The 20009-nt window shown below is 37.2% G+C and overlaps 1 protein-coding gene across 4 annotated transcripts in view; it reads left to right on the top strand.

Moving 5' to 3' along the window:
* LOC125241288 (protein sickie) overlaps positions 1-20009 on the top strand; it is a 205504-nt gene that overhangs the window by 49408 nt on the left and 136087 nt on the right. For all 4 annotated transcript variants that reach the window (XM_048149685.1, XM_048149684.1, XM_048149683.1 and 1 more), the window contains exon 3: positions 9493-9806. In XM_048149685.1, coding sequence (XP_048005642.1) covers positions 9493-9806 — 314 coding nt within the window. The remainder of the gene's footprint in view (positions 1-9492; positions 9807-20009) is intronic.

The following is a 20009-nucleotide window of genomic DNA, read 5'->3' as shown; positions in this document are numbered from 1 at the left end:
TAATTACGAGTGTACATATCTAGACCACCTTGTACCTACAAAAAAATATAAACAAAGAGGGTGTTTAGTCACACTATTGATATATTTTTTTCAATCTTCATTGAAAAAAGTTTTTTTTTTCACAAAACAATCGCGAAACAAAAATTGTACATGTAAGATGGACAACTTTAGAGCGACTGGTTTCAGGAAATGTTTGTACTAACTACCAACGTGTACACGTGTATTTTTATTATTATTATTTATACCGTCGTCTTGTATCCTCAATCATTATTTATCACGTAGGGTAAAATGTAAAATTATACTTGGTCGATTTATGAAAGATATTCCAGCAATTTCAATATTTTTATACCTAGTGTGCACACTAAGACGGTAGCTACTTACTAAAATAATAGACAAGGGGAGGTCCATGTAAGTATCACGTGTTATCGTAGGTAGGTACGTGAATAGGACTCTTGAACCGAAGTGGCATTCCTTGACTTCACAATGAACACTCTGATGCAAAGGAATCCACGTAATGATCTGGTTAACCATTAATGGTCTAGGCTTGTATCTTGTATACGATAGATAAACGGCTAGTTATTTATTTATAATTATATAAATGTATAATAGGGCTAAAATATGTTTGTACAGTAACTCATGGAACTGCCCAAGAAATTATTTCTGTAAGAGCTGGTACATAATTAGTTCATTATTTATACTACTCGTATCTTATTACTACCTGATGTTTATTACAATTACTAGATTTTAATTTTATAATACAAAATATATACATACCGGGTGCCCGGTAATTAATGGACAACCTTTTAACCACCAAGACCTTTTAACCACCTTATACGTCCAGAAAATCGACATTAAGGTTCAGTAAAAGTAGCCTGGTTTTCGAGACTTTCACACTTTTTAAAATTTTAGGTAGTATTAAAAGGTTGTCCATTAATTACCGGGCACCCTGTATAAGTAAGCAGGATTAATAAATAAATTGCTATACTTACCTAAATAATAAAATGCTGACATATACTTACGTATTTTTTCGGGAGGGATCATCAAAAAACTCTATTATTATTTATTATTTATTTAGGGAGTACCAACAGCTATTTACACAGATAATACAACAAACATAAAAAACAAAGAACCAATTACAGGTAGTCTCTCTGTCACAGAACTCACTCTATCACATAGCAATTGCTCTTGTCTAACAAATATTATATTTTTATAAGCTAATACAGGGTAATTCAGTGTTCACGAATACCTCCGTAATCTCCGTATTCACTGGGACGTCAATCTTCTGTACCCACAGCTAATACATCCATGCAGAAGTAGGAATAAAAGTTAAAATAATATAATTTACTTGCGTTGGCCCCGGGAGTGTCAACAACCTACACAAAAAGTGTTACACTTGTAAAATATGTCACACATATCTAGTTAACATGTACCAATTTCATGAAATTACGCTTCAATGCCTACTTCCTGTACCTTTAATACTCGTAGCTCATTAAATCCGGCTGTATTAGAACATTCTTCCGTTATTATATGTTAAAATTAATCGAAATTGGCTGAACAGTTCCAAAATACTGTGGAATGAATTGTCGCCAGCGGTATTTCCGTACGAATACGACCTTCAGGAAAAGAGCACTCCCAGCCTAAAGGCTGGCAACGCACCTCCAACCCTTTTGGCGTTTAGGGAGTCCATGGGCGGGAGTGATCGCTTACCATAAATTAGCTTGTTATTCTGTAGTATTTAAATGAAATAAGTGTGAGTAAGCAACGATTTCAAATATTTTGGGTATAGAAATTGACTTTATTGGCCAACAAGAGATGTCAAGGGGCATTACTAAATTTCTCGGCACACCAACAAAGAGCCTGTACCTTATAGAACCGCACCGCTTGCCAGGTCATTGTTTCGGCTTCCGGCGCCCAGACTGTTGCACCTTTGTTCAAAGCTGAGTACCGACTGCCCGTTACGTATCCGCAATACTTGATGCCCAGTATGCAATATTCTAGTTCAATATGTAATTATACGATCCACTTTTATTTTGTTTTAAATAATTGGTCTTTGCACTGCCTATGATATACTTTATTACTAGTACGTGTACTTATAGGTGCCTATGACCTAGTAAGCTTCTACCCGCTTGGTTGCGTCAAGTGATGATGAGTGGTTAAAAATATATGCCCTTATCCTTCCTCGGCTCTTAAACTCTTTCCCTGTCACATTTAATCACTATCGGGTCAGCGGTTTCAGCGTGAAGAGCTTACAAATATAGACTGACAGTGTATTTCGCATTATTTAGTACGTACTAGTACCTACTAGTACTATTAAATTTAGGTAGTAGGAATAGTGCGGGGCGTTAACGGATAGTTAGTATGAATGTATAGTCCCGTCTGGCAGAAAGCATGAAACTTGGCATGTATATAGCTTATAGGTTTATAAGAAAATATGGAAGTAGAAACACGCCGAGGTGTCAATGTTTCCCCTCTTTCCCCCCACTTTTGTATCCCTGATTTCAGTTTTTTAATATTTCCATGAAAACCGTGAAAGCTATCATCACGATGTCTAGGAGAAGTATATTCTTCATAAAATTCTCTACAATATTGTTTATGAAAGTATAAAGCTGGAACTTATAATTTTCAAACTATGCTCAATCCACTTGTAAGCATGTGTGTGCATTGGTATAAGTGCTAGCATTAGTTTAATTAATATTACTTTGTATCTATCTGTGAGATCCTGTAATTGGCTTTCTGAATTATATATTGTTGTAGGTATACTGTTAGTTTGATAGCTGTTGGTTCTCCATAACATAAATAAATAAATAATAAATGTTTTAGTCAAATTAAAATACCGACCAACGTGTTAAGAAAGTATGTAGGGCAAAAAGTAAGTCATTGTATTGAAGAGCCGTGAAACGTTCCCGTTCCGGCTACACTGAAGCATTCTCACGCCACTCCACTCGGATCTTACAATGTTGATGTGTTTACACAAAAGAAAACAAGTCAGAATTTTGTGATTTGTTCCGGGCTGCTCGAATCCACCGCGCCGGTCGAAATGTAAAGTGGGCTAATTTGTACCGACAGATTTATGAGTCTGTACGCTCTTTAGGTACAGTGTAGTTAAGTATGGGGCCACGCAACGGCAGGGAAAGTCGTTATCGGCCGAGACCTACCTCGCTGACTTAACGACCGATCATGGAACGTTTCATAACTTTTGAATCCCTTCGTTATGTAGACGCTGGGCAGATATATATGGACAGGGTCGGAGATGCGAGCGGGGTACTGCAGTCCTACCTACTAACGTAACAGTATAGCAATGCTTGACAGTGGACCAGTAGATGCCGCTTCAGAAAGGTGTCATCTATTGGGCTGATTGTGGAATTAGCGTGTTGAACACTGGTACTTAAAATTTATTAATTTGACCACTATTTATAGCGTTCAACTATAAATTCTAACAATCATAAATTTTAATATTATTTTACGAATAATGCAGTAATTCTACTGGCGAAACTTTCAAGAAATGTTGAAACTTTGATACAAACATGTTCTCTGATCTTGGTGGTCGCATTATTGTTATCTCTGAAAGCTTAAGGTGTATTAAAGGACGCGCTTTCATCTAAAAATGTATTATCAAAGTACAATACCTTAGTAATAACTCAAAATAACACATTGTCCACAAAATGCATAGCATACGCTAAAGCTACAGTAGGTTTATTGTGAGCTCCGAGGAAATCTACTTCGTTAGAACTCAACCGAAGATAGAGCTTTTTATTGGGATTTTCTTATTATTCTTAAGGGACTTTAAAACAGCAAATAGGTACACATTTAGTAGTAGTAGTAGTAACTCTTTATTGTACAAAAACACATTAAAAATAACATACATTGAGATGTGAAGTACAAAGGCGAACTTATCCCTTAGAGGGATTTCTTCCAGTTAACCTGTGAGTAAATGACAGGTCATCAATTATTGTCTTGTGTTTACACAGGATAACTAATAAATGAATTAATGCAACGAGTCAATAAACAGTTTAATTTTTTGCTTTTGTTACAGGCCCCACCCTGTATATTAAAATAAATCAGAGTACGTAAATTAGTGAATAAAAATATCAAGTTGACGATTACCATTTTTCTTCATTTATTACATCGGCCATATCAAATCACAATTTACATAAACGAAGCTTTTCTATATTACAATTGCTTTATTGGCGTATTTCATTCTGAGATCGTAATATTCGTATTCATATTCATTTATTAACCCCCGACGCAAAAATGACGGGGTGTTATAAGTTTGACGTGTCTGTCTGTCTGTGTGTTTGTCTGTCTGTAGAACCGTAGCTCCCAAACGGCTTAACCGATTTAGATTTAGTTTTTTTTTTGTTTGAAAGCTGAGTTAGTCGGGAGTGTTCTTAGCCATGTTTCATGAAAATCGGTCCACTATGTCGGGGTTTTTTTCAAAATTTTAAAATTTGTGGTTAGTTTATTGCAATACAATTAATTCCTTTTTCTACTCCCGTACTGTTATTCGTGAGTTACAAGGTCGTGCATAGAACTTAAAAACCCTACATAAAAGATGTCAGGACAAGTCTATCTATATAGTCTATACCCTGAAAACATTTAGTAGAAGTAGCACGATATAGCTGTTACAGTTCAGTAAATACATTGCTACCAACTTAACAAACCAATTCGCAGAGTCGAGACTCCTTCGTTTTCTGCTGCGTTCATTGGCGACGCGTCGAATCGCATTCAAATGTATGAGAACTCGATTCAACTCGGCTCGATTCGTCTTAGTGGCCAGGCTTCAAAGAACCATACCATAGACAGTTTTATTTTCATGTTTGCACTCAAACTGCATATTCAAAATGGTAGGCGGTCCACTAGATAACTAAGATGACTGAAAGTAGGTATTTGTTGATTTATAATTTTCTTTCAAAATAAGTGCTTGGTCGTAGAAAAAGTATTGTATGCAACGGTGTTTAACTGAGTCAAAAAATGCTCGTGGCGTCTTTATTAACAATTTTCGGCTTCGCCTCAAATTGTTACCCACGCCACTCACCTTTTTTGACCTCTTTTAACCACCAGTTGCATAAAATACTATTCTGTGTACTGCGCCATGTGCGTGACCGTTGCCACTGACAGTCCGTCCCTTTGTTATCACAATCTAAATGTCCGTAACAAGTCATAAAACGTTTTAAAAAACCACTAGTTATAGGAAAACCATATTAGGTAGGCGTAAAAAAAGATAGATTAATGAATGGTACCGAGCTTTTAAGTCAATATATACGAGTAAGTTATATACTGTTATATAACATAATATGTAGAAAGATTAGGATGTAAAGTTGAAATGAAATATAATGTAACGGCACCCGATTTAATATTTCACTTCACATTCTTGATTTTATAATAATATGTTTTTTCTCTATACATATGTGGCTTTCCATTACATAAGGGTCGCTATATAGAGTAATACTGATTCTGAAAAAAATAGAAATTCAGGAACCTCAAACAAGGGTTTTATGTAGATATAATTCACGTACCTATTCATTTCGAAGTTTCGCTGCTTGCAGTACTTGCAGTTGCAGGACGAGGCCTCGACACACATCGAGCCGTGCGCCATGACCTAAGCCCTAATAACGGGTCGGACCTGCCTCGTGTGTGCGCGCCTTAAGACCTGCCGGCCTAACCGAATACAATCGTGGCGATCGAAGTGCAGTCTCCCTCTGACGCGCCACTAACGGCTCAGCCACGACATTGGTCTAATGGCCGCTGTACATATGGGGCCAACGGTTGGTCCAACCCTTGGTGGAACCCCTTGGCCAAGCGTGTAGAGGGCTACTTGGCCGTATGTTGGTAGTTGGCGCTAGCGCTGGCCGGCCAACCGACTGGTGTCGGTTTTTTGTCCACACATCAAAGGATCTTGGCGCCAATGGCCAACTGCTTTCACATGTTGGCGCTTCATTCAGTTTGTCGTCAGCCGTCAGAGAGGACAGTAGTGAAATATTTACGAAAATAATAAGTTTATCTATGCCAATAATAGTGTTGATTGTTAGGAAATAAAATAACCTTGCAAATGTTTAATATATTGCCTAAAAAAGATAAATGTGCTTATCGGAATATTCAAAAAATTGTTAATATTTCAAATTATTTAATTTTACTACGGGGTTATTATTTTTTAATCAAATTTTGCTGAAAACGTAAATTCCAACGTTTTCCAAGAGCCAATGCCAAGTGATTGATTCGCCAATGTGTAAACAGCGACTCTTATCTTGGCCAAGGGGTTCTACCAAGGGTTGGTGGAACCGTGGGCCACATGTGTACAGCGACCAAGCGGTGAGCGGCGGCCATACATTGGAGCGAGACACAGATATGGGACTTTTCATTCGCACGTATGGCTGCCGCTCACCGCTGTCGCGCTCAGACCAATGTCGTGGCTGGGCCGTAAGAGCGATTAGGGAGAGCTAGCTCCGAAGCGTAAGCGTTTGTGACTTTGGCCAAGTACCCTGCGGATAAGGATCGCATGAATTAATTACACTTATCCGTATGTTAACTCGGGCCGGATCCCGGGGAGGTATGTCGATGCAAATTGCATAGCTCGTGTCGATATTTGCATTACACATTACAGCAAGTTGTGTCGAGTGCCAATTCTTAGTAGGATTTTTATTGTTTTTTTATGTGTCGCGTAGGCTACACAGTCTAAACACCTACACTATATCGACTTCCATTTTGTTAAAGGTGAACTTCACACTAAAATTAACAATTCATGCGTTCATTTTAATTTGAGAAGGAACGAATCCTGTAGTCGTAAAACGGAGAAATGCGGCTACTTTTTAACCGACTTCAAAAAAGGAGGAGGTTCTCAATTCGACTGAATGTTTTTTTTTTGTATGTATGTTCCTCGATATCTCCAAGTTTGAAAATCGGTCCACAATTCTCGGAGATATCGAGGAACATACATACAAAAAAAAAACATTTAGTCGAATTGATAACCTCCTCCTTTTTTGAAGTCGGTTAAAAAATAATAAACCTTTGAATTCAGATTTCTTATCGTATTGCAATAATCTAAACATCCAAATTATAAACAAATCAATTATTTTTGGAGTCGGTGCCAGCCTGGGTATGGTTGGGTGGGGCAAACGGGCAATAGCAAGGCGACGAACAGGGTGGCTAGCCGAATGGCACAATCGCTCACGAAACGCTCACGAAACGAAGCGCTAGTAGATATCTATCTCTATCGCGCTTGCGTATTGGCGCGACAGAGCCAGCGGCGTATCGCTTTCGTTTGGCGTCGGAGAAATGCCATTCGGCTACGGGGCCAGGTCTGGTACCGACTGCAAAAATAATTGATTTGTTTATAATTTGGATGTTTAGATTATTGCAATACGATGAGAAATCTGAATTCAAAGGTTTATTATTTTTTGCTTTTTAGTTTCTCCGTGTTTTGTAACGCGCTTATTTTTTTGAAATGCCATTTCCGCTGAGAATCTGTTTATTACCTTAAGCTTCCGAAGTCTGACCTCCTGTCACAGGACTCTTTATTTCTCTTTTTAGCCCCCGACGCAAAAACGACGGGGTGTTATAAATTTGACGTGTCTGTCTGTCTGTCTGTCTGTGTGTGTGTGTCTGTCTGTCTGTGGCATCGTAGCTCCCGAACGGATGAATCGATTTAGATTTAGTTTTTTTGTCTGGAAGCTGCGTTAGTCGGGAGTGTTCTTAGCCATGTTTCATGAAAATCGGTCGACTATGTCGCGATCGGGGGTTTTTTCAAAATGTTAATTTTGTGGTCATTTAAATGCCATTTCCGCCGAGAATCTGTTTATTACCTTAACCCTTCGGAGTCTGACCTCCTGTCACTCTCTTTATTTCTCTTTTATCCTATTCGATTTACATGTGTCCTGAAACTCGGTCTTTCGTGTACGCAAGGTCTCTTGCGAGTTGCAACAGTGCTTGCGCGGTCGCCGAGCCATATACGGACGTATCCCCATACCAGTACCCATAGGTCACTGGTTCTACTGCCGACAGGCACTTAATATCCCAACCTTGATTTTGACTAGCAAACGGCTCCTTAAGTTCCTTTATGTGAAATATGCATCTTTTTAGTCAATGGCTCGCAATGAGTCCGCTTCCAACCGCTAGCTAGATATAGATAGAAGTGTTAATACAATTTTAGAGTTAAATTGTAAATGTAAACTCATTTCAGAGCATTGGTAACCAGGCAAGTCAAAGTCAATCAATAGAATGATACAGCGCATATTAATTGCATCCATTAAGATGTTGCTGGTAACGCAGTCATCTAGTATGTAGGTAGTTAATTAGTCATTTATTAAACTATTTATTAATCGTATGCCCTTTGCCTGTATATCCTGTAATATATAAAAGGACGTTACCACTCTCATAGTAAATATCTCAGTAACCCTACTACTCGTAGCTTACGCAATGTTAGGTGGCAGGATTTCGCAACACAACGCCACTTTTAGTTAACCTTTATTCCATGCCATAAACTACTTGAACCAGCCAGTGTAATTATACCAAATAGTGCATGTCAGTAAAAGTTAATAAAAGCCCGAGATATGTATTACTACCTAATTAAAATAATCTATACCTACTTTGTATCAAGGACGATATAATACAGGGACAGACGAAGCCCATACAAAAAGGCGTACCCCTGAAATGTATGGGCTTTTTGCAGCCTGGAAGTGGCTTATTTTCCTTAAACTTGATGGCGCTGTTTTGCAGCCTCACGTCAATGCACATTTTCATCATCAGTGTAGTGGCGTTTTCCTTAAATATTTTTGAGTTTTTATTTTTTAGAAAAAATGACATGCTCCTTTATTTTAATATCATGATATCACGTCAATGCACATTTTCATCATCAGTGTAGTGGCGCAAAAAAAATTGAGGAACGATTCTTAGTCTGAAGATTATAATTCCTATATAAATCATCCTTGTCCGTACCATACCGTACCTTTTGGTATAGACCTGCCTGTTTTGTTTTGTTTTGTTTAACCAATTCCACCTGGAAGTATACTGTCACATTACTACTGTGTGTAACTTGTTGGAGGGTACAAGACCCCTTAATGGAAGTATTCTTGAAAACTGAAAAAGCCCATAGATAGGGTGTGAGTGGGTGGGTAGGTAATACACACAACTACCGGTAGTCTGGGGTTACTTGATTCATGAGGTAACGTTTTGAACGCGAATTAAACAATGTATGATGTAACCACATAATAAAATATATAATGAAAACCTTTGAAACCGAATTCATTTTAGTGCAAAATACAAGGATCAATTTTACCCCACGAGTCAAAGTAGTTTGTAGTTGACGGTACTTACTAATAATGTTAGTAAGTTTGTTGCTGACCCCTTTAGGAAATCGGGTAAATGCTCCTGGGAGTTGACGCTTGATGTTTTGTGAATTCTTGCCCTAGCTACTCTAACTAGACCCACCATGATTATATCCCTATCCCTGCCCATATCAATGTACCATATTCATTATGAAAATGTCTGTTGTTACAGTTGGAAAACGTGCAATGCTGCTTGGACTTTCTCCACGCCCAAAATGTCCAAGGTTTAGAACAAGTGACAGCTGTGGACATCCGTGATGCAAAACTAAAAGCTGTACTGGCTTTGTTTTTCGCTCTAAGTCGGCACAAACAGGCCTCGAAGCAAAGATCAGCGCCATCTAGCAGCAATACTACAAACGTGGTGAAAAACTCAAGCGAAGATGTGTCCCTGAGTTCTGTACAGCGCATCAAAGGTGGCAGCAGTTGTGATGAGATCTTAACAGCGTGTGGGAACAACATCGACATGTCAACTTTAGCAGCTAACAGGTAGGTTCTATTTATAGTAATAAAATTATAATTAAAATCATAATTCTATCAAGGAACAAAATAATTACTTGCGGTTCTTGCCGTGTCGATAATTTTTATTTTAGCGCCATCTAGCGGCGAGTAGTCGAAGTAGTGCGAGTGACGGGTTAGTATACAATGCCGGTCTGAGAGCAGTTTCTAAAAACACATTACAGGTGGCGCTCCTTTGCACATCTTGTTAGAGTGAAAAGTTGAAATAGAATAAAGACCAATAGAGTTCAATAGACATAAACTTCCATAAGTTTACGTCCATATTGGTATCTTTTTTAATGATTTTTTTTACAATTAAAAATTAACAGTTTTGGGTTTTTGGATAACGTTTGGGTGTTATAGAATGATCGGTCGCTGCAGTAAGTTGAGATATATTTAATTTAAAAAAAATGTTATTTATTCACAGTTGGCAATTACTAAATTAATTTTGATTATTTTTCCTAAAATTTATTTCACTTTTGACAAAGTCTGAATTCGCGGTAGACGTTACCGTAGTGTAAAACAATTAACTATAATTTTATTATGTAACCTTAATAGGGTTTTAAAAGGAAAGGAGACGGCCCCTTCTCTGACAGTATTTTATACCTACCAGCGCTACCACTTTTTCAATTTTATTTAGGTATAAGACCTCCTGCAAAGTAACTACGCTAAACAAATTTACTAATAATATTATAAATGGGAAAGTGTGTGTGTCTGTTTGTTTGTCCGTCTTTCACGGCAAAACGGAGCGACGAATTGACTTGCTTTTAAGTGGAGATTTAAAGGTATGGAGAATGACATACCTGCCACTTAACGGAATGTTTTATAAAACGACCGTGCCACTTATCCCCTATGCAACTTGTAGCTCCGCCACCTAAAGGGATAGGCTACTTTTTATCTCTTTCTAACGCGAGCGAAGCCGCGGGCAAAAGCTAGTTGGCAATATTGGCATGTTCCGGAGGTAACATACCTGCGATGGTAAAACATCTTTGACTCACAGAAATACCTACATAAATTGACAAACTGCCAATTATATCTGCGAGAAGCAATAATGACAAAACAACGCTAAGTTCAGCCAAAGCAGGCGTGCTAAAATAACCCGTTCCGCGTAATATGTATTAACGCGCTTATAATAAGGAGTGGCTTCAGGGTAGAGGTGCGTCATATATCCGGCAAGTATTCGGTACCTATCCGGCCGCATTACCGAATGTTTTCCAGTAATCGGTATCGCTACACTACCTACAAAACAAAAAAACTCTATTAAAAATGCACACTGGAGAGTTTTTAATATGTATTCGTGGACATTTTTATTTAGGTACAAATGATTTTAGAGCAACAGCACAGATGTCATATATACCATAGATCAAGCAAACGTATCTACTTAGCGTGTCAAATGAACTCAGTGAAATCCACTGAGTTGTCGTCTTTACTCGCAGCTTTTTCGGGCGTCAATTTTTGTAAGTTGAAGTCAACCAAAACATAAAAAATGCCTCGTTACGTGATATTCAATTGCAACAACACAAAAATTATGAACAATCAAGAGCCTGAGACATATTTAAAATACAGGCAAGAATCAACTTCAACAAAATTTGACACGCTCATACAAATGAATTTGTTTCTTCTATCTAAATTAAGTTCTGTGGGCAACAGTCACAGATTAATAATAAATAAGTTACTAACAACAGCCATGGATCTGCTTTGTTGCAAAATGCAAACCGTCTTCAGGTACAAATAAGTAATTAACTAAAATTTTGGTCGATTCGGTGCTTTGGCCGACTGTGACTGAATATTACGAGAATGTATGTATTCGGCAAAAACTATTATTAGGGTCATCTCTACTTCAGAGGCATCGCCAAGCTTGTGATGTGTCCGGGCGAAAGTGCCCATTGCACTAAAATACAGTGGAATGGAAGACTTTTGAATACGATAGTGTTTAAAACGATTTTAAATCAAAATAGTATTTTATCTAATATGCGTCTACTGTCTTCTGTCAATAAAGCGTACCCCAGGCTCCATGAGCCGAGTCAAGTGCCGGGATACCGCGAGGATGATGATGATGAACAAACAAGGATTAGGCTTGAGGTGACTGTATTCTTGACGTCATCTGTTCACAATGCTCAAAATGTTTGAGCTAAATAGGTTGTAGTTTACTTATTTGGCGGGTAAAATGATGGCATTTAAGTAGAGATAGAGATACCTAGATCATATTAGAGATATTTATGTGCTTCAAATTTACATTAAATGGTAGGGTATTGCAACATTAGTATCTGTAGCTACTTACTTAAAACATCTTTGGTGTTTATAGTAATCAAAATAAAACAAAAGCCAATGGATGGTAAGATGGAAATCAACAATCACAGATGCTAAAAATTAACCACTACTTCTACTAGTAACATTATGTTGCTAAACTAGTAAACACCCCATATCATATTAGGAAGAAGTGTGCGGTTGGATACCTATTGAAAGGGAGTTCACAAACAGCTGCGTACACAAACGGTAGATCGGAAATGCCTACCGCCGCGACGGCTATAAATTAATCCTAGCCACGCTACTAACGGCTTTACGGTGACACTTCTATTTTTAAACTAAGCGCCCTCTATTGGCGAGTTGCCGAGGTGATTCTCGCTGTTACTGGTTTACTCATGTTCTATGTTTGTAAACAAAGGGGACTGAAGTGCAAATTGAAGACTGCCCTCGACGATAGGTAGGTAATTTAGCATGCTAGAAACTCACTGAAACGTAAACAATTATAAGTATCTTCTTAGCTCTCATTTGAACAGAAGTTTACTGCTGGTTCTATGTGTAGGTAACGTGATATTCGTCAGTGAGTTGTTGATTTGAAAGGCTTCTGAGGTGTTAACTTTGACGCGCTTAGCTCTTAACCCTAACCCTGTTGACTCCCGGTCAAAGCTTCTCTGATTAGGTACGCAGACAACACGGAGGACGTCACGGTACACCCCGTCTCGAACTCGCCGCACGACAAAAGGCTAACAAGCTATTGTGTGACATTGGGTGTCTTTGCCGGAGTAACAGCCTATGCGTCTGAAGGCGTCATATCCGAGCTTCCATTGTTCGTTCGAGGGTGACGTATGTTCGGCGCCCTCAGACCAACGCACGTGCGTGAACCGCACCGCTACCTGCATTATGCATATAATTTAACTGAGGCAATCGTGTGAGGCGTGCAATGGGCGGCACGAGCCACCGTTGAGCGCCTAACATGGCTCGTTACCAATAATGAGCTTTAATATGCCATCCTGTATAATTTGATCCTAACAAGTTTGAATTTAATAAGACTGCTTCTGGTTGTAGATACTCGCAAATGAACTACATATTTATCCTTTGATGAAGCTCTCATACAAGTGATACAAGTTCACAGTTACTTAATGATCTTCAGAGTAGGTTTCTATATCAAATACAGGCACATGCGCGATAAAATTATCACTAGCATTCTGCAGAACTGTGTCAGTAGTTACCACATAGGTATCAAATTCTTCTCATAAAGAAAAGTGAGAGCATCTAGACACGAATAATAAACCAGTTTGAGATCTCACGAGTTTTTCTCATAGGTGAACAACCCGGGTTGCATGCTGCACAATGGGGACCACTTTCCTTACAGAGACACTCCTTGTATGGGTCACGGCGGCCCGGCAACTCGAATGTCATTCTGCAGCCTACACATTTATACACATTGATTTGTATGCGCCATGATACGATCTTTGATATCAATTGTGTTGCTAGGGGGGGAAATGTATTTTATTTAATTTATCTATACCTGTGTGTATCCATATGTTTGACTGACGACCGATCAGGCCTAGTCGGTAGGGACCCTGTTCCTTAATAATTCGAATAATAAGACACACATAGGAAGTAAGACCTTTAGTTATTTGTGTGATGAGCACTCAAATATTTATTCTCAAGTCATGGATGTTTTCCATGTACATAGTTAAGTATTTACATATTGTATATATATATGTATATCGTTGTCTAAGTAACAATTTAAGCCCACTTGAACTTACCGTGGGTCTCAGTCATCTCTGTAAAAATATTCTATAATATATTTATTATTTATGTACACGTGTAGAAAGTTAGAAACATAAGGAAACATCTTCCATTCCTACATTACAGATAGGTACTTCCTTTATCAAATTATCAACCATATTTTATACACCTAGAAAACGAAATACCTGTAAATTGACAAAAAATACTGGAGTAAAATGTGAAATTAAAATACTCCCTATCTACAGGACTTACTTAAAATACCGCTATCTTAAAATACCGCTCGCTTCCCATATCCATATTTTCTTTTTATCAATACATGATGAACTCGAAACTTTGAGCAAGTAAGGAGATAATTATGTACCTACTAACTAAGTATATAATACAAGTTCGCAATTTTCCTACCTAGCACATAAGACTTTTCGCTTCGTGTCCCGTCTCGCGTTACCGCGGTCTGTTATCCAATACCCAATTAGGAAAGTTAGGGTGCTATAACTTAACACTTATAAGCGTAATATTGAATACTTAGTTGCTAGCGTCGCCGTACTACCTAAGTTGATATGGTAAACTAATAACTTTATCCATACTAATTATAAATGGGAAAGTGTGTGTGTCTGTTTATTTGTCCGTCATTCACGGCAAAACGGAACGACGAATTAACGTGATTTTTTAACTGGAGATAGCTGAAGGGATGGAGAGTGACATAGGCTACTTTTTGTCTCTTTCTAACCCCCCACTTCCCTAAAATGAAAGGTAGAAGTTTGGAGCACTCCGCAATTTTCGATTTTAGCGCAAGCGAAGCCGCGAGCAAAAGCTAGTGACTTATAAATTTGAAAAATAGTACATTGTGTAAAATGTGCAACGTTGGGCAGAAGTTGAAAATTGCTAACAAGTGTAAGTTAAATCGCGACGGCTTGCCGGAGTCATTTAACGCCTAGAGTAACATAACGTTTTTCATCGCACTACATTTCATTACATATAAAAAATAAGTAGGTACTTTAACTACTTAATTTAATTAATATCAAGATTAGTGGACTATAAAAATTGTGAGATATTTAATTATTTATCTACGGTCCACTTGCACCAACCATTTAACTCAGGGTTAGTGAGCTGTCAACTGTCAAATTACATATAAAATGGTGGGTTAACGCTCGGGTTAACCCTCCATTTTCGTTGGTGCAAGGGGCCCTAAGAGTACCAACAGCTATAGGTATGTTCATGACATAATCAATAAGCGTTAAAATTATTTCATTATTTCCATTGCAATGAAATCATATCCATTTTTTATAACCACAATTTAAATTATGGTGCAATGCTCAAATAAATGAGTACAAATGCAAGTTAGTTATGTATTTACTTAATTGTATTTTTGTTTTCACCAAAACTACAATTCAAACTCATAGCTCATAGGTTCAAATCCTGAGTATCCAATACCTATACATTATAATAGCGCTTCTCGAACACTTTATAAATATCCGTTGCTAATTTTAGTTCTCTTAGAAACTTAGTAAGATTAGCTTGAGAGCCATCAGATCATACTATATCATGTTGAGCTTACTCATGCTTACTCTTAGTAACACGTTTTTAACATAATTATAAATTGCGTACTACGTCAATATAAAATTTTAATTTATATTTTGCAGCTCCTATTTTTACACAAATGTTAGCTTTGGAGTAACGTACGTAGTGTATTTGAACCACTTAGTCACTGGAATATTTATAAGATAGTCAAAACTCTAAATTAGTAGGTACTTATACAGAAATACATACTAGGTAAAGTTGTGAAAATAAATAAATAAATATTGGAGACACCTAACACAAATCAACTTAGCCCCAAACTAAGCAAAGCTTGTGCTATGGGTGCTAAGCGACGATATACATACTTAAATAGATAAATACATACTTAGATACATAGAAAACATCCATGACTCAGGAACAAATATCTGTGCTCATCACACAAATAAATGCCCTTACCGGGATTCGAACCCAGGACCGCGGCTTAGCAGGCAGGGTCACTACCGACTGAGCCAGACCGGTCGTCAAACCTCACTGCAATCCTGGTAATGCCTTCAGTTTGTTGTTTGTCAATGTTTCATGTGGTGTTAAGTAACAGAATGCAATAAATAATTAAATATCCGAAAACATATATTATAAACTTCCACATCTAACACTTCGGTCACTGTCTAATAGCTTAGCTTTATTTTCAGTATACTATTTTCTATGTTAACTGGTCTCCCGGTATTGAACATCATCCATCCATATTGTCTGATAGGAAAGCCGTCGGGAGCGTGCCCGGTTTACGACGGCCGCCGTGCGCTTGACTGGCCTTTGGTGAAAATACCTCTTTCAAACTACAGTTTTACGTCCTCGTAAATTGCGTCTTGAGAGCTCAATGCTTTACTTAATCTTAAGTGTTTTATTGCTGTACCATAGAATAGGACGTTAGACGTCAGTCCAAAGATCGAAAACGATGAACCTATAAAGTCGATGTTTATGGGAGACTACGAAATGCATGAAGGAAGCAGTTAGGCAGGCGGTTAAATTAGTAATTAACTCATCTAAACGATCTAGCGAATAACAGAATATTTCCAACTCTTTTTCATTTTTAAATATACCATAAAATTATGTACCTACGCGTGCTTTCGTCTCGGTCGATTTGCTTAAATAATAGACGTAGATATAACGACCAATATTCAGGCCACAAACGAAAATTCTGACCTCGAGTTTTACTGAACAAATTCAGCCCCTGGAGGTAAACGACAGATCCATATGCAGATTCGGTTGTGCCAAGTAAATGGAGGTGTCTAATCAATCCGATTTTGGTCCAGTGGCTCCGAAAATTTCGGCTGCACGTTTATGGAGCAACGCATTTCCAGCCGGCTGGTCGGGACATATCGTCAAACAAGCCAGCACACTGTAATGTACCCGTCGGTTTGAAGTAATATACCCGCGGTGAAAGCTCCCATTAGGAAATTGAATAGTGGATGTGCTTTCTGTTTACGTACCTCCATACGAATCTAGATGACTGTCGAGGAAGATAAACTCATGTAAAATGTGGTAGGCCTAATTAGAGAATGTTACCTACCCATAATTAGATTTTATTAATGTAGTACCTAATATCAAGTGATGATGAGTCATGGGGGCATGGTTAAGGAGAATTTGGATATAAGAACACTAAGGGCCGGTTGCATCAACCACATTTGACCGACGCATCATCGTCACGCAGCAGACGTCTATGGAACTTCCCATACAATAAAATTTAACGAACGCATTAACGGTGATAGACGGTTTGATGCAACCGGCCCTAAGTATAGTATAACAAATCAACTAACGATATGTATACGTAACTTAAAAGTTCTTTCAATTGTCTCGATAATTATTATTTTCTGTCTCTTACCGGTCTTACAAATTTCGCTGGCTGTGCAACGCGGCAATGCTGCCAGCACTTTTGGATCAAGTGATAGGGCGAACGTAATTAATTATTTAGTCTTAATTTTAGTTTAGTTTAGCTTGTTCACTATTAGTTTAGAATCATTTTAATTTGATTTGTTTGTTATTTGTATTACATTTACTTTACCCCTGTTTTACTAAATAAATCATCATTAGTCTTACTTTCCTGTGGAATGAAAAAAAAAAACAATTAGCCGATTCATGACTAGAAGAACATAGTAAGTATATTCTCCAAATAGCCCAGCTATAGCTCGATTCCGTAAAGGGAATTCGTGGAATATTTTATAAGGAGGCAGATTATAAAATCCTAGTAGTTTGGCTGAAATCCTAGTAAATGGTGGAGATTTACCTAGATTCCGTTTCCTAAAATTGAGTAAAAATTTAAATATATTTTTTTATTTCATTGAGAATTTGAGATGCTTTACCTGGTACCCTATTTGACTGAATGATATAGAATTTGCAACAAACAAGAGCTTCAATAAAACAATGTTTATTTATATTATAACTGTGTCGCTTAACTTCAAAACCGGGTAAATCCATTGCTTTAAGGTTGATTATTTAAAAAAATGATATTATCTATAAGATAATCAACTTTCTAGCAGAATGGATTTACCCGAGTTTGAAGTTAAGCGACACATTACTGTATAATTTAATGTCAAATGACACTCTTGTAACACTTTTCTGAAAATTTAAATACGTAGGTACTCATTTAATAACGTATTTAATTATACATGTATAGCACACACATAAACTAGTATAAACCCGTCAAGTTGTACATGTGATACATTGCAGCGGCGGCGATATAAAATGGTTGAACTTTTTGTGAAATTCAGCTCAACAACTGCATTGCAGTGCGGGGAATGTTAGTTTCACAATTCGGGCGATAACTTAGCCCGGCCCTGCACTTGGCAGAAGGGTACGTTATTTACTAAATATTGCGTAGTTTAAAATTAAATAATACTTGTGGAGTTCCGCTCTATAATTATCCGTAATTTTGAATTTCTGTATAATTGCTGTGATTATAACAAAAACGTATTAAGGTAACGGCGACTATCAACGCGGGTATCGAAATCGACGTCCATTACCGCCGCATTTGCAAATACGCATTTTATAGGCAAACCGACCAATTTCTTAAAAAAAGTTACTCACACAAAGGAAGCCTGTTTAGTTGACTAACGCACATATAGGCGATAGAGAGTGTGAATGAAAGAAGACGCTCGCTATTTGACAGTTTTTGCCACGGGGCCGCGAGAAGAGGTTGTGTCATACTGACGTGTGACGCTAAACCTAAGTGAACTCCAATCTCATTTAGTAGTTTACGTAATAATTATGGCAAACAGGAGAAAGTTATGCATTTCAAATTATTGTTTATAGTTTATGACTTCTGAGTACTTTTTACGTATTGTTTAGCCTGGAAATGTGTTTAAAGTGGAAATTAAAAGACAGCGGTGAAAGGCGCCATTTCGTGAGTAGATTCTATTACTGTGGTATACCACGGTAATAGTTAAAGTAGTGATATTAGTTCTTTTTGCTTTATTTTAAGTATATGTGATCAGTTATATAATGTCTTACAGTTGTTTCAATCTTGATCTATTCACGCTATCGAAGAACTATTTACGCGGTATGAAAATTATTCAACAAAACCTTAATTTTTAGCAAAAACTTCATGACTGATTTCGTAGTTTCTATGAAAACCGTTAATTTGTCAATTTTTTTAAACATTGACATAAAGTCTGATGCTTACTTACCAGTTATGTAAACTTGGTTTTAATATAAGGTTGCAATATTTTATTTTGATTTGTAATGAAAATACATCTGTATGAATTTGTTTTTATGGGTCGGAATTAGATTTTATAATACTCCAATTTATGCCTATTACCGATGGTACGATCAGATAACCCTCGGTAATAGAATATATAAGAATCTATTACCGATCCATGCAATATTTGTTTGGGTCGGTAATGGGTTCCTATAGAAGTATCTATTACCGAGCGACATATTAGTCTTGTATCAAAATATGACATTTAGTGTACCGTAAGTACAGATTTCTTAGGTGAAACTGAGTCTTCTGTGGGTTTTCATAAAGGAGGATAGTATAGGTATATGTATTTGTCATAATTTGTATATTCAACCGTCGGTATTAAGCTCCGAATTTTGAGATGGGTTTCTATTTACCGATGGCAGAAAAACACTGTCATTCATACCCTCGGTAATGAAATCTCAATTCGCGTTAATAGAACTGCAACCTGTTCATTACCACGGTAATAGAAAATTTAGGTATGTTGACTTCAATAATCATTTTATGACATATAATAAACTAAAATGATCCTAAAACTCTTCAAAACTAATAGTTCAATAAATACTTTTCCATAAAAAAAATATTTGTGGTCGTTAATGAGCTTTGATACCCTTAATTTTTTGGTATCTTTTGAAATCTGCCTTAAGTACCACGTTAATAGGCGCCATTACCTTAACTGCGGTCTCAAAAGATACCCAAATATTAAATATAAATCGATAGGTACCTAGTCAAAATTAGAACAAACCGCCTCATGATTTAAAACTCGCCAGTGTTCGAGGTAAATTACTAATTAATATGATAATATGGATACAATCTAATATAATGATTATGTATAAGTACTAAATAGATTGTATATTTATTATAAGCCCAACGTGGCCCAACCAAAAGAAACTGGAGTTAACAGATTTCATATTATACAATACCAGAACAATAAATAATGATTGACGCCA

The sequence above is a fragment of the Leguminivora glycinivorella genome, chromosome Z, assembly GCF_023078275.1.
Source record: "Leguminivora glycinivorella isolate SPB_JAAS2020 chromosome Z, LegGlyc_1.1, whole genome shotgun sequence".
Taxonomy (NCBI): Eukaryota; Metazoa; Arthropoda; class Insecta; order Lepidoptera; family Tortricidae; genus Leguminivora; species Leguminivora glycinivorella.
The sequence above is the reverse complement of the archived record's forward strand: the minus strand, read 5'-3'. Positions and strand labels throughout refer to the sequence as shown.